At 37.7% G+C, this 15,050-nt stretch overlaps 1 protein-coding gene across 3 annotated transcripts; it reads right to left on the bottom strand.

Moving 5' to 3' along the window:
- Positions 1-110: 110 nt before the first annotated feature.
- On the bottom strand, positions 111-12,300 carry lrrcc1 (leucine rich repeat and coiled-coil centrosomal protein 1). Of its 3 annotated transcripts, none has more exons than XM_058393862.1 (20): positions 12,200-12,300; positions 10,807-10,864; positions 10,424-10,629; positions 10,270-10,335; positions 9,983-10,150; positions 9,190-9,359; positions 8,606-8,785; positions 8,336-8,523; positions 7,268-7,433; positions 7,030-7,178; positions 6,294-6,498; positions 5,787-5,926; positions 5,312-5,513; positions 4,515-4,700; positions 3,867-4,041; positions 3,246-3,409; positions 2,948-3,156; positions 2,163-2,300; positions 1,937-2,072; positions 111-867 (listed from the first exon to the last, which is right to left on the bottom strand). In XM_058393862.1, the coding sequence occupies exons 2-20, from the start codon at positions 10,848-10,850 to the stop codon at positions 757-759; spliced, it is 3,003 nt and encodes a 1,000-aa protein (XP_058249845.1). In that variant the 5' UTR covers positions 10,851-10,864; positions 12,200-12,300; the 3' UTR covers positions 111-756. The 3 variants fall into 3 exon arrangements, with proteins under 3 accessions (XP_058249845.1, XP_058249847.1, XP_058249846.1); XM_058393864.1 differs by having other exon boundaries at positions 9,205-9,359; XM_058393863.1 differs by having other exon boundaries at positions 10,807-10,867; positions 12,200-12,288.
- Positions 12,301-15,050: the final 2,750 nt, after the last annotated feature.

The raw sequence follows: 15,050 nt of genomic DNA, 5'->3' as shown, positions 1-15,050 counted from the left end.
ATGACGTTAGGTTACGGTTACCTTAGCAACCAGCAGGTTTCATCGGTTGCTCTTTCACTAAATGAAACACGACACACAATGTTATTGTAAACAAATTTAATAAAAGCGCTTATATTTTAAATAACATACAAATTATACTTGTGCTATGAAAACCGAGTTAAAACGTATATATATTAACAAAAAGAGTTTCATCACCTCAAAAAAGGGAGAAAACACACACACACACACACACACACCTAGCCCTTTAGGTTTTCAGGGCAAGAAGCCAGTTTATCATCACCTGAACATCAACACATGATATAAATTACAATGCAATAAATAGTGCTACAAATTATAATAAATTTATATATAAAAATGATTTATATAAAAGTTTTGGATAAAACACTATTGCTACAAGTTAAACAGAAATTTTTAAAACAATTTGCAGAACTGAAAACTAACAATATGTGCAAATAGTGTGAGAAAACAAAAAATAAATATATACACTAAACTCCTTTTCCCCCCCATCACTTGGTGCTGACCTCAATTAATGCTGTCATCATATTTGTACGTTTAATAGAATTCTTTCCCATGGAATCATGGATATAGCCTAATGGCTTTTTAAAGCAAATCTAGAAAACATGCACCAAAGTACAAAAGGTATCGCCCCAGTGCCAAGCAAAAATAGTTTAGTAGCCTTTTTCAAAAAGAGTGCACTTCAAATCTCCTACAGACACGAGGAGAACTGGTGTATAATTTATGATGATGTAAATGTGGTTAGAAGTCTTTGAGCACACTGGTGAGGCGTCTCATTTTCTCCTCCATTGCCATTTTGTTTCTCTCCGTTTCTTCCAGGAGCTGCCTCATTTCTTCCTCCACCTGAAGCACCTGTGTAAAAACACATCAGGAGTTCATACTACATTTAACAAGCAGGCTGGAAAATGCTCGGCTATTAGCTGATCAGATTATCAGCTATTAGCCGTTTTGAATGTACAAACCATAATATGATAAATTGGTGAAAAGCTAAAAGATTTAAAAACAAGCTCACTTTCAAAGGAATTGAAACTGAATTAACAATCTAGGATAGCACTGTTCCATTTGTCCTTACTGCACAGTATGAGATCACACAGGTCCTGAATATGGGTGGACTTCATCATTCATCATTATCTCGGGGGGTGTAGCATTAGGATTACATTCGCATCATACTTCCACAGACTGTCATGCCTACTCTGACATCCACTTGTTGACTAGGGCTCGTTTACACCTATTAGTCGATATCAGAGCACAATCTACACTTTTGGTTTATATGCCATACATAAACCAAAAAGGCAAAAAATAAATATAATGGAAATACTGTATGCCCTGTATGCCCTTAACATGGTGCAGACACTAAATAAATTCATTCATCATCAGTAGCAGATTTATCCTGGTCAGGGTATTTTGAGTATCCTGGAAACACCGAGCATGAGGTGGAAATACACCTTGGATCTCACAGTGTGATCACAGGCCACAATGTACCATTTTAAAATAATATAAGTAGCTAGATTAAAACATTTTGTATGACATCCAGCATTAAACAGAGGAACAGAGACATACTGTAATCTGAATATCTGGACAGACAAAGAGAAATCTCTTTACAAATATTCAAAACACATAATATTTCTGCATCAGTACCGCTCTGCCCTCACACCTCATTTTAGCTGCCACAAGCAAAATGACATGGCTGTTTGGTTCATTTTAGGCAAGGGTGAACTGCTTTCCACTGCATTGAAACGGCAATAGAGTTTATTTGGTACTGCACGTATGGTTCTCATCTACCTACACAACCTGCACCAAGAAGAATAAACAAATCAGGGTTTGATTCAGATGGACTAAACACTACACATTTGAAAGTGTCCTAAATTAATCCTGAGCTCTTTTTTAGTTAACAAACATGTACATGTTCTTGTTTTAATACCCTCTGATTGGCCTGTTCTATTTGCTTCTGTTTGTCATTAGCCAATCGGAGCAGCTCAGCCTGATGGGAAGCTTGCAGGGACTCCAGCTGTCTACGGAAAGCATCATCCACATTGTGAAGTTTCTCAACCGCTGCCCTAAATAGAAACAATTGATAAGATGTCAGTACAGTACCATGAGTGAAAGTGAGTTTACTGTGCAACCGTTGCTTATGTCTTTGCTCTTACTTGTGGCCCCGGACAGCTTTATCCCTTTCTTCCAGTAGTGCTTTCTCTTTAGCATCGAAACCCTCCTTCATACGCTTCACCTGGCTCTCCAGTTTGGTCAGCAGGTCTGCTTTATCCTGCCATTTCCGACTTGAGGCACTAACATGGTTTGAAGCAAGCAGTTGTTGTTAATGCTGTTGTTGTTGTTGTTTTGTATAGTATGGACATTGAAATTGATAGGAGAAGCAAACCAAAGATAAAAAATAACATTACTGGTTATTCATGATATCTTATTTTGCTTACATGGCAAACTAGTAAGTAATTTTTGGTACCAAAACATAGCACAACAAAACAGTAAAAGCTTCTTATGCTTTGCTGTGAGCCATCCAGAATAAACTTTGGAAAGCACAGAGGTTTAATAGTCTTTTAGATCAGGAAGCAGATATTTGTGATCTGTAAAAGAACACATTTTAATGTGGCTCATTCAAATAAAATAATAGGACTTGAGGATGCTGACATTTTGCCATGACCTCATCTACAGTGAGAAAACCTAAACACAGTTGCGTTTTGAAATGGATGACTTTAGAAGGGTCTTTTCTCAGAGCCTAGCAGAACACTCAAGCAGGTGTCTTGTAGGTGTCATCAGGTTCAGTCACACCTCATGATGTTCTAGTACTATGTCAACTGGAGTTTGCATGCTGAAATTAGAATGCAGTCAAGCTGTGTACATTTATTAAAAAAAGCCACCTGTGGTCTCACAGGACACGCATATAATATGAAGATAGAATACTACACCATGTGGGTACCTGTAGGCATCTTTGAGCTCATCCATCTCAGCCTCCTTGTCAAGGAGCTGTTGCTTGAGCTCCTCTTTTCTGAGACTGAGTTTGTTCACGGCATCTCGGAGCTCTGCTGCTGAGGCCATCTCATCCTCTAGCTCCTTCTGAAACTTTCTCTGTACCTGCAGATTCTCCTCGTGAAGAGCCCGTAGCTGCTCATCCCTTTCCTGCACTGCCTAATATGACAACAATTTGATGCACTTTTTGAAGACAGGGCACACTGAAGACAAATTATATTGAACTTCTTAACAGGAAGGGTATTTACCTCTTTTAGCTTGCGGATTGTCTCTGTCTGATCATCCACTATCTTCGTTTTGATCTTTAGTGAGTCGTTGTCTCTCTGATTCTGTTTTTTCTGGGTCTCCAGCTCAGTGGTCAGGACCTCAATTTTGGCTTCCAAGCGACCTCTGTCCTGGGCAAGAGATGCTCCTAAAGCAAAAAGTCAAGTAGCTGATGTCAAATCATTCCACTGCAATTATAAACTTACTAACTTCTCAAAACATTTAGATAAAACAAAAAAAAAAACCTGACTTGTGATGAAGACTAGTTGTGATAAAAAAAAAAAAAAAAAAGCCCATAAAGGTCTACAAAAAGGGCAGCAGATGGTGGATCTTATGGGCAGTGAGTAGATATTGTTCTGTGATTAGAAGGTTTCCCATAAAGGTTGAATCCAATAAGGGACACTTTTGGGCCCTAGAGCAAAACTCTTAATTTCCATGAGCGCAGTTATATTATTGTATAGGATTGTGCATTTCTTGCAAAATGCGTTTAATAATAGCATGTGACAAATGACTACACCAAACGTCTTCACAATAACAGTTTAATAATATAGAAAGTAAACTAGGTTAAAAACAATTCTAAAATCAGTGGTGCGTGTGCTTGGTACCTTGCTGAGCAAGCTCCTGTCCCCAGAGCCTTCTCTCTGCTCTAAGTCCTTCTATCACAGTCTCCTGTGCACTGAGCTGCGAGAGCAGCCTGGATTTGTCCTTCTTCAGAAGTTCCAGTTGCACACTTAGACGCCTGTCATCCTCTGCTCCTGCCTCCAGAGTCCGCACTCTTGCCTAAAGCACACAACCACATATTTCTCTAATCTAGTGTTATGTTTTACTATTTCACTTTCGAACTCTTCGAACCCATGAGGGGTCTCTTAAAGAGGAACTCCAGCAAATTGTAGGAACATTTTTCCTAAGTTTTGTTATCTGTTACTTTGATCATTTTGAGATGTTTTTAACTTATTTGATCAGGCTACTTCAGATCACACTAAAGCATTTCAATGTAGTTGGGTTCAGGGCTGATGTTCTTCCATTTTTGTAAACTAATAATGAGCTTGAAGGAAGCCCAAGCCTTTAGAAATTCTATTGTCCTTTCTAGTATTATAATCTTCATTAACTTTTAATGGAGTCCTCTTTTGCTCCATATTGTCCTTGAACACAATTCTCTTGCAAGGATCAGGTGTTTTAAAAGGGCAGACCAGGTCAAACAACCCCTTATTATTGTGTTAGAAATTGATTAAATAAAGTACATAGCTCCTTACCTTTAATTCTGTTACAGCATCACGTTTGGCTTTGATGAGGTCAGCAATGCGGGTTTTCTGCTCCTTCACCATCGCTGTGAGCTCCTGCACTAGAGAGCCTGACTGCTTCTCTCTCTGCTGAGACGAGGTCAAAGCTATCTTCACCTCAGCAAGCTCAGCAGAAACTTGTTCAAAGCCCTCTTTCACCTAATCCCATGCAAAAGATTATATATAACATACACTCAATTACTGACGCAGAATAATGAGACACAATACAGACTAAGTGCCATGCCTTGGTTTATCAATATATATGACAGGTATAGTCCTACAAGTGAAATAATAACAGTTTATGTCCCAGGATTTTTATTGTTTATTGAGTCCAAAGATCATAATGGGACAGTTTAAATACCAGGAATGCCAGAGAGCCACTGCTGGCTTTTAAATAGTGACTGCTGAATAAGGTAACAGTCAGCTGCTCTATGCTTACATTAGATTCTGTCTTGTATAAGTTGTGAAGAACAAATTAATTTTAAAACAGATACTGTTTATTTTACTGTTCATTCATATAGATTTAAACCTCAGTGCATATTTTTATACTTGCCAAAAATGCTCATTTAGAATTATAAAGTAGAGTGCAGCTGTTCAGCAGATTCACTGTGATTCATTCAGGTGTTGCTTAATCAGTCCTTATATAAAATCATCCTTTATCATTGCCATGAGTACAATGAAGAATATCATCAAAATTTTATTATAAATTAAAATATTCTATAACCTCATACAAATAAAAAATTTAACTCAGAGCTTGCCCTAGACCTTACCTCAGAGAAACGATTAGCTTCGATGGTTAAAGCCATGCGGAACTCATCCTCCAGGGTGGCATACTGGTGCTGGGCATCAACCAGTTTCTGCTCCATCTCACTGTGTCTCTGAGTGTGTCTCTGCTCCACAGCCTCCACTTCCTTTGTCACAGCTTCACGAAACTCAGCACTACCTGGAATGAGCCGTGAAGCCAGCTCCTTCCTGAGCCACATGGATAATTCAAGCCAAATTTCTCATTATGTTGATGATACAGACAATACAGGGAGTTTCACACACAGGCTTGCAAATAGCTATAATAAAACAATGGGCAAAACTATACTGGTTCAGCAAACAAACAGCTATACGTAAATTAAAAAAATCATTAAATTAATTCACATTTTACGACTACAAAAAAAGATACAAACAGTAAAAAAACTCAATCAACAGGCCCTGTCTCACTGATTTACTCATGTTTTTAGATGAAAAAATACACACCTGTGTGCTTCCTCTCTTGAGGTCAGCAGCTCTTGCAGATGCTGTAGTTTATCTTTATGCTGCCGCACAGAGGCTCTAAGTATTTCTACCTCTCTTCTTAGAACAGCACATCTGTTCTCCAGCTCTTGCTTTCTCTTCATCTGAAATCAGAAAAATGGAGTAGTAATAGTAGTAGTCAAGTAGTCACAAAAGCTGCTTCTGAAAATCTGATCATTTTTCTATCGCACTGTCTTAGTATTAAATATACAATGTTTCGCGCATCTAGACATCTTATAAAGTGATGGACAAAAACACCCTAACTTTGCATAATTTTGACATTTGCATTGATAGAAAATATAGCAAAAGCTGATGAAACCAAATCATGTGGTTTAATGCAAAGTATTGAGGATGTGAACAGTCACTCCGCAGCGATTTGTTTAAATTAAAAACCACATAGTAGGATCAACATTTTTCCTATGAGCCCCACTGAGACAGAACCTTTTTGGATAACTTTAGGAACAGTATTACCTCCTCAACCTGCTGAGTGGCCCTGAGGGCCTCTTGTTGTGAGACACTCTCCTGCAATCTGTGCAGTGCATCCTTGTATTGTGCCTCATGGCTGCGCTGTTGCTCTAGTTGTTGTGCTGCATTTGCACATCGTTCCTCTAGCTCCTCTACTCGAGACTGAAATGCTGTCCGCCCTGAACGCTCCTTCAGCAACAACTCTTTCAGCCTGAGTGCAAGCAAAGCATGATGGTCTGACACTTCTTAAATCAAGATGTTAAAGGAATGTTTAGACAACATGTTGTAATCATTCCAGTTTTAGAAAAGATCAAAAAGCGTCTCATTCTAACTCACTAGAGTTGCAGAAGAGTACAGTGGAGGTTGAAGTTATGTTTTGATTGATGGTTTTCTGCCTATTACCACTCCTTTAACTGCGCACCTCCCCCTTAATGATGAATCATCATGCCAGGAACTAATTCATCAACTAAGAACACTAAGTGTGAATGTTGATTGAAATCACAAAAAGATGGGTAAACAAGGTTTTGTTTCATTCAGTTGTATACTGTTGTTTCACTGTTTACAAAATTTTATTTAATTTTATTGTTAAAACATTTGCAATTTTTGGTTTCTTTTGTGAAGCACAGTTTTGAAACCCGTAACACTCATATGAACCTACATTTACAAAGACAATATGTGGAGTCACGGGCTACACTGTCCCTCATTCCCTGTTTGGCAAGAGGAAAATTGTTTACACTCTCACCTATCAGTTGTGTGCAAGGCCAGGCTCTGGAGTTCTTTCTCTTCTGTAGCCCGTGTTTGCAGTCCCTTCACCTGCTCTGTGAGCTTCTTCACAGCCTGCTCTGCTTTCCAGCGCCGTTCCCTCTCCTGATCCCGCTCTTCCACTATCACCTACACACACGCAAAAAAAGTCTGCTTACATTTTTGACAATTTTGGAATCTTTAAAGAAGACTGAAATTGCCCACACCAGTCTGCATACCCTGTAAGTCTCCTGTTGTGTGTCATTAGAGTTTTTGTCTGGAGTGGCCTGGCATGCTCTGAGGCCTTTCTTTGCTCTTTGTGTTACCCCCACAGTTTGGACTGCTGCCCTCTGCCCAGAGCCAGCAGTGAAGTTTAAACTCCTGTGCTTTTGTGTGGTTGCTTCACTGTGGTGAATACAGACATCATTTCAACATGCCATAGTAATGGCCACAAAGAACAAATATGGCCTAGAAAAGATGCTTTCACAAACAAGACAAAAGTTCCTAATCTTATATTTTCAATACAGCATAAAAACATAAAGAACTGTTTCACACAAAGCTAGTTCCGGTTGGCCAAGTGATGATCCGATAGTGCTGATATTTATTATGACAGAACTGGCACATTTCACTGTTTGCATCACTCCGATATTGCATTCCCTTGCATCCAAAACCACATAAAAGTTCAGGTTCACAGACAGCTGGGAGTGCAAATAACCTAATGGCTAAAAGACACAAGTGACTCCCTTTGACTCTCTTCCATGTCAATAAAAAACATTATTACTATACATAATTATACAATATGCAGTTGTGGTCTTTATTTATATATTCTTTAATTGATGACAATAGAATTATAGAAGAATTTCCAGAAATGTTCTCAGTGGTACTCTTAGTCCTTGACCTAGTGAAGCAGCATGTGGACGTGTTTCTGACAGAAATGCCAAAGCACTTCTAGAAATTTACAGCATTCAGCAGACTATCTCAGGATAAGGGAGTCTGCTGAATGCTGTAAATTTAATGAAAAATTAGCAATTAACCTAGAGAGTATATAACATATATACTGAATAATTTACAGTGACCCATGCAAATAATACACTATAACACCTGACTTGAGATTTTTAAATATCCTATTGCAGTTTTAGTTCCTCTTTGCTGTTATTACAATGCCCACTTATCTGTGAAGGCTTTCCACTAGATGTTAGAACTTTTGTCATATTGTCAAGTGCTTTACATATTATTTACAAAGCAGTAACTGAAGTAACCTTAACTTTGGAATCAGATCTAGAATTCTAGCTGTAAATTGTGGTTACCTGTCAGAGTGTTTGCCTTTTACCAGCTTCTTTGCTGTTGTGATTTTGGGTCGGCGGACTCTGGAGTGCTGCAGATTCTCTTTTGTGCTGTCATACTCACTCTCTGATGTGAGATCTGTGTCCCTTTTTGCCTTCCATACCACAGACTGCAATGCAGAGCACGCATTACTGCCGTCAGCCACCGGAGTCTGTGACAAGTAGAACTTCTTAATAGACCAATAAAAAGCTCACAAAATTGTAAGTAACAACTTATATAGGGTCCTGTTTTACCTTCTGGAAGAGTTGGGACACCTGCTGCTCCAACTTTTTAATTCGGAGCTCATTTATCTGGTTCCCTGAGTGCTCCTGAACTGCTGATTCAGCAGGCACATTTAAAACTCTATTGCGATGCCGAAACTGTGTCAGAACCTGGTCAATCCGCGGGGTGGGGACAGAAGCATCTATCTGGACCTTTGGAAAGAAGAAAACTAATGAGCTATACTTATCACAAGTTTACACTTTAACCTAAGGTGTAACAGTATTAAAGAGTAATGATGAAATAGGCTTACAAACTAATGTAATAGCTTTACAAACCAATGGCACTGTTTACAGAATCTCATGATATTTATTTCTTAAAGAAACTAGTAGAATATATTAAAGTGGACAATTTAGGTGGATCAATCTCCCTTATTTTAAGTTTGTTGAAATAATATATAATATTCTATTTAAACAATAGTAATTCTTTGCAATATCGCTTAAACCTACTTCAGATTTCATTAACTTGGTATTGCATCATTCCAGGTTATTATCACACCCCAAACCTAAATACTAAAGAACATCCTTTGCAATTTACTTAAAAGGAAGGAAATGTTCACCGGCTCGATATTCACACTACTGTCAGTTGAAATCAGATACTCCAGAAAATCGTCCAGTCCTGGGATGTCCATCGGGCTCTCATCCTTGGGTGAAGTGGGTTTTCCCAACCTATCTTCTCCATCAAGAATAGAGATTTGTTGCAAGGGCTGCAGCACCATCTCCCTGTAGCCTATGTAAAATATAACATGAATAACACAGGATAAATAAACCTTCAGGCAAAAAAAAAAAAAAGTAACAGAAATACAAGTTGCACTACAAAGCCTGAGTCTGAGTTAATGTGTATGAGCACTTAGTGTATATATATATACTTTATATATATATATATATATATATATATATATATATATATATATATATATACTTTATATATATATATATATATCTTTAATACTTTAATATGTACAGAATAAACCAGGTCAAAGCAATTGAATCTGAACTCACAACCTTCTGATCAGTAATTCAACATTTTGTCCACTACCATTATTAAAGTCTTTTGTTAAAGGACAAAAGCTTCTCCTCACTTTTTATGTCTCAGTTACTCCTTGTGCAATTGCAGACAATGCAGCTGATCCAATATGTATCAGTATCCAACACACTAGTCAGTTGGAAAATTGTCTAAATGCATGGAAATATGAGTGATTCATTTTTCCCTATCTCACTACACTTAAGACCAGCACTGCCAAAAGGCAAGACTCAAAATCTGTGCAAGACTTCAATTATCCTAAAAGGGTTTGCTGAATAGGTCTGAGACCTACATTTTACTAAAAAGAGGAGAAAAGTTCATTTGCTAACCTGGCAGACGGGAGACAGGATTATCAGCACCATCCATTCTGAGAGTGACATCTCTCAGATTGTGCAGTCCCACCATGCATTGCAGCAGATGATTCATGTCGTCCAGTCGATTGCTATGAAGCTGGAGGTGTTTCAATTTGTAAGCAGTCCCATGCAGATGTAAGAGACCTAACGGGACACAGTACTCTGCTTAAAACATCTGATGGTTCACACAGTTTCACATTACAATATTATATCAAACATGAGAAACATCATGAAATAATTTAAAATAGAAAGTTTTAAATTACCAGTGAGGTCGTTTATTTGATTATAAGCCAAGTTGAGCCTTGTAAGGTTTACAAGTCCATTAAGACCTAAGCAAAATAAATTTGGTCAGAAGACATGACATTAAATATAAAATGACATACAGGCACTGACTCATTAACCCTCTTCAGACTTTACCTTCCACTTTGCTGATGCTGTTACAAGACAAGTTTAAGGTACGCAATGAAGAAAGGGCACCAAGGCCCTCGATACGTGCAATGTGATTTGATGAAAGGTCCAAATGTCGTAAATGCCATGCTGTTGCCAACCCTTCGATCTTTGACAGTCGATTACAGTGTAGATTTAAAGATGTGATAGTGGGCTTCAATGGAACCTCTAATAAACTATACAGAAAAACGAAAATGTGTACCACATTTAACTCAGATTGTAAAAACATATATTTAACTAACATTGAAATGCATTTAGAAGTAAAGGATGTTGGAAATTCTATTTGTGCAACAATGAACTGCAATGCAACAATCAGTAGATATGAGAAGGTACAAAAGTAAACAAGAAATTACCTTGAAATGTTTTTATCAATCAAACTAAGCTCTCCATCGGCCATGACGGGATTCTCACCTGCTTAAAAATAACAACAGACAACTTGTAATTGAAAAAAATCTATATATCTATATATAACAGCTCACACACAAATGTATGAATGGTTTGACAGTTTGGAATCGTTCTAGTTGATCATATTGATAAGATTATCTAAATACACTATATTGCCAAAAGTTTTGGGACACCCCTCCAAATCATTGAATTCAGGTGTTGGACTCGGCCCCTTAGTTCCAGTTAAAGGAACTCTTAATGCTTCAGCATACCAAGACATTTTGGACCTTCTTGTTCCAACATGACTGCGTACCAGTGCACAAAGCAAGGTCCATAAATACATGAATGAGCAAGTTTGGTGTGGAGGAACTTGACTGGCCTGCACAGTCCTGACCTCAACCTTATAGAACAGCTTCCGGATAAATTAGAGCAGAGACTCTGAGCCATTCCAAAACTGAGATGTCTGCACATGAATTTAATATGGAGTTAGCCTGCCCTTTGCAGCTATAACACCTTCAACTCTTCTGGGAAAGCTTATGGGAATTTTTGACCATTCCTCTAGAAGCACATTTGTGAGGTCTGACACTGAAGTTGGACGAGAAGGTCTTCGCTCTAATTCATCCCAAAGGTGTTCTATCAGGTTGAGGTCAGGACTCCTCCACACCAAACTCGCTCATCCATATCTTTATGGACCTTGCTTTGTGCACAGTCATGTTGGAACAGGAAGAGGTCATCCCCAAACTGTTCCCACAAAGTTGGGAGCATGAAATTGTTCAAAATATCTTGGTATGCTGAAGCATTAAGAGTTCCTTTCACTGGAACTAAGGGGCCGAGCCCAAGCCCTGAATTCAATGATTTGGAGGGGTGTCCCAAAACTTTTGGCAATATAGTGTATTATCAGAAACTCTGGTAGCAGTTGTAAAGAAATATCAGAATCGCTACTGCTCATTAGCAGACAAAGTTATCATAGCAGTAGCAAAATATTTGTTTATTAGCAGCACGGTGAGACGTTGCCATGGCACTATGCAGCGTTTACTGTTATCTGTACATGAATTAGCCATACATTTCATACACCTATAATATATATGGACTTTATTTTAAAGACTATGAACAGTCTTCGAACCAGTGTTTATGTGCTGAAACTCTCCACTCTACCTAGTCAGCTATCTTTGCTATGCATTTAGTTCAGTCCGCTTTAGCTGCGAATGCCGCTAGCTTAGCAACAGCTACCGCAACTACTCATACTTAGCTGCTAGCTACTTTAATAGGCGTGCAAACTGTATTAATATGACATTAATATATTCAACACCATTGTGATAATATTAACAATAACTAATCGTGAACAGGTTTAATTAAACCTACCCTGCTGTAACTAGCTCCGTTTAACACTTTGCGAAGAGATAAACAAATATCGCCATGTTACTTCAAAACTTGAACCACCCGCTCGGGGCTGTAGGAAGCGTCACTTCCGGTTCTGTTCTAGCTTTTGTTTTGGTTTTTAATAGATCTTCTGTATTTACAGTAATAAGCATCTCCACGTTAGTATAGTGGTTTGTACTTATTTTCTTTCATTTAAACTTAGTTCGTATTTTTTTTAATTAAGTGTTTGATTGCAGCATTTACAAATACGTTTAAAATACTGTAACTGTATAACATGGCATAACAATTAAAGCATAAATACATCTTATACTTATATTTCAACAAAGTACTGCACAATCAAAGTATCTGGAGTTGAAGTTTGTGGACACCTGACCCAATTCCTCATCCTCATCTTATTCATTTAGGAGATGCTATTGTACAGAGGCAGTATAAACGTTTTTTTTTTCCTGCTAAAAGAACCAACAGTGACATAGAAGCTGAAAAACTACAAAAGAATATGTGATACAGAAGCTGCAAGAGTACAAATAACATTTTGTGGGTTTCCCTAAAACCTTTACCACAAAATTGGAAGCCCACAATTGTACAGGATGTCTTTGTATGCTGTAGCATTACAATTTCCCTTCACTGGACCTAAGAGGACCAAACCTTTAGGATAAATTGGAATGCTGCACACCTCATGACTTCATTAATGCTTCTGTGGATGAATGAGCGCAAATCCCTAAAGGCACACTTCAAATTTCAGTGGAAAGCCTTCCCAGAAAAGTGGAAGTTATAATAATAAGAAGAATAACCACATTGATGACCTACTTTGTGCTTGAGCTTTATTTCAGCAAACTACTATACAATCATATTTGGAGTTTGTGGACACCTGACCTTCATTTCCTCATCGTCATCTCATTCGTGTAGTAGATGCTTTTGTACAGAGGCAGTATAAAACATTTCCCTGTTAAAAAACAAAACAACAGAGCTGAAAAACTATTAAAGAATCTGTGACATAAAAGCTGAAAAACTACAAAAGAATCTGTGACAGAAGCCGAAAAACTACTAAAGAATCCGTGACAGAAGCTGAAAAACTACTAAAGCATCTGTGACATAGAAGCTGAAGAGCTACTAAAGTATCTGTGACAGAAGCCGAAAAACTACTAAAGAATCTGTGACATAGAGGCTGAAGAGCTACTAAAGAATCTGTGACAGAAGCCGAAAAACTACTAAAGAATCTGTGACAGAAGCTGAAAAACTACTAAAGAATCTGTGACAGAAGCTGAAAAACTACTAAAGCATCTGTGACATAGAAGCTGAAGAGCTACTAAAGAATCTGTGACAGAAGCCGAAAAACTACTAAAGAATCTGTGACATAGAGGCTGAAGAGCTACTAAAGAATCTGTGACAGAAGCTGAAAAACTACTAAAGAATCTGTGACAGAAGCCGAAAAACTACTAAAGAATTTGTAACAGAAGCTGAAAAACTACTAAAGCATCTGTGACATAGAAGCTGAAGAGCTACTAAAGAATCTGTGACAGAAGCCGAAAAACTACTAAAGAATTTGTAACAGAAGCTGAAAAACTACTAAAGAATCTGTGACAGAAGCCGAAAAACTACTAAAGAATTTGTAACAGAAGCTGAAAAACTACTAAAGCATCTGTGACAGAAGCTGAAGAGCTACTAAAGAATCTGTGACAGAAGCCGAAAAACTACTAAAGAATTTGTAACAGAAGCTGAAAAACTACTAAAGCATCTGTGACATAGAAGCTGAAGAGCTACTAAAGAATCTGTGACAGAAGCTGAAAAACGACTAAAGAATCTGTGACAGAAGCTGAAAAACGACTAAAGAATCTGTGACAGAAGCTGAAAAACATAAAGAATCTGTGACATCAAAGCTGAAAAACTACTAAAGAATCTCTGATGTAGAAGCTGAAAAACCAATGTTTTGTGGACACACCCATATGTGGGGAAGCCCACAATTGTGTAGGATACAAATGTCATACAAATGTCTTTGCATGCAGTAGCATTACAATTTTCCTTCACTGGAACTAAGGGGACAAAACCTTTGGGATATATTGGAATACTGCACACCTCATTACTTCATTAATGCTTGGTTGAATGAGCACAAGTTCCATAAAGGCACACTCCAAAATCCAGCCTTCCCAGAAGTGTGGAAGTTATTGCTGTAATAACAGCAATAACAACACTGTAGACTTACTTTGTTTTAATGCCCATGGTTCTGGAATGGGTACATATCAATTGACTGTCAGATGTCTACATACTAAGTGCTAATTTTACCCAACAATATGAATGGTATGAACTCAAGTAACATATAAGAATAGGCTTATATCTTGAAAAATGAGATGTAGAAAGAAACTTCATTTATAACTTGATTCTATTGCTAAGACTATACTATAGACAATGGCCTTTTGGACCATTTAGCCACAACCCCAATATTTATAAAAAAAGAATATTTTGATGAATAGAAACCAATTCACCTCCAAATGACAGTCAAGCTGTGAGCTGGTGAGCTGGTTTACTCACATTTCTGTGATTTATGATTGCTCATATGGAATTATTTGGGGTGTTGTTATACATGAAGGTTGACCTTGAGTTCAGATAGCCAAAACTGTAGTTGTGATATGTGGAATAAATATTTATCAGAGAAGTTTAGACTTTTTTCAAATTAAGACTTAAACTGAACTTTCCAATGCAGCTATGAAAAATACCTAACCTTTAATGACTGCTTTTAAATATGCAACTTCATTAAAATGTGTTTCTGAAATATCTTTAAACTTGTTTATGATTCTTGTTCCTTAAATGAGTTAATGTGTTGGACTTGAAAATTTTT

The sequence above is a fragment of the Hemibagrus wyckioides genome, linkage group LG07, assembly GCF_019097595.1.
Source record: "Hemibagrus wyckioides isolate EC202008001 linkage group LG07, SWU_Hwy_1.0, whole genome shotgun sequence".
NCBI lineage: Eukaryota > Metazoa > Chordata > Actinopteri > Siluriformes > Bagridae > Hemibagrus > Hemibagrus wyckioides.
Note: the sequence above shows the minus strand (reverse complement) of the source record. Positions and strands in the feature narration are given on the sequence as shown.

Bases quoted from the DNA above. Each gene is read 5' to 3' on its own strand.
- lrrcc1 (XM_058393862.1), bottom strand. From the start codon at position 10,850: ATGGCCGATGGAGAGCTTAGTTTGATTGATAAAAACATTTCAAG. The intron at 9,360-9,982 runs GTTAGCAAATGA...TATTTTACATAG, and splicing joins TCCTGTCTCCCGTCTGCCAG to GCTACAGGGAGATGGTGCTG. The intron at 3,157-3,245 runs GTAAATACCCTT...TTGTCATATTAG, and splicing joins CAATCCGCAAGCTAAAAGAG to GCAGTGCAGGAAAGGGATGA.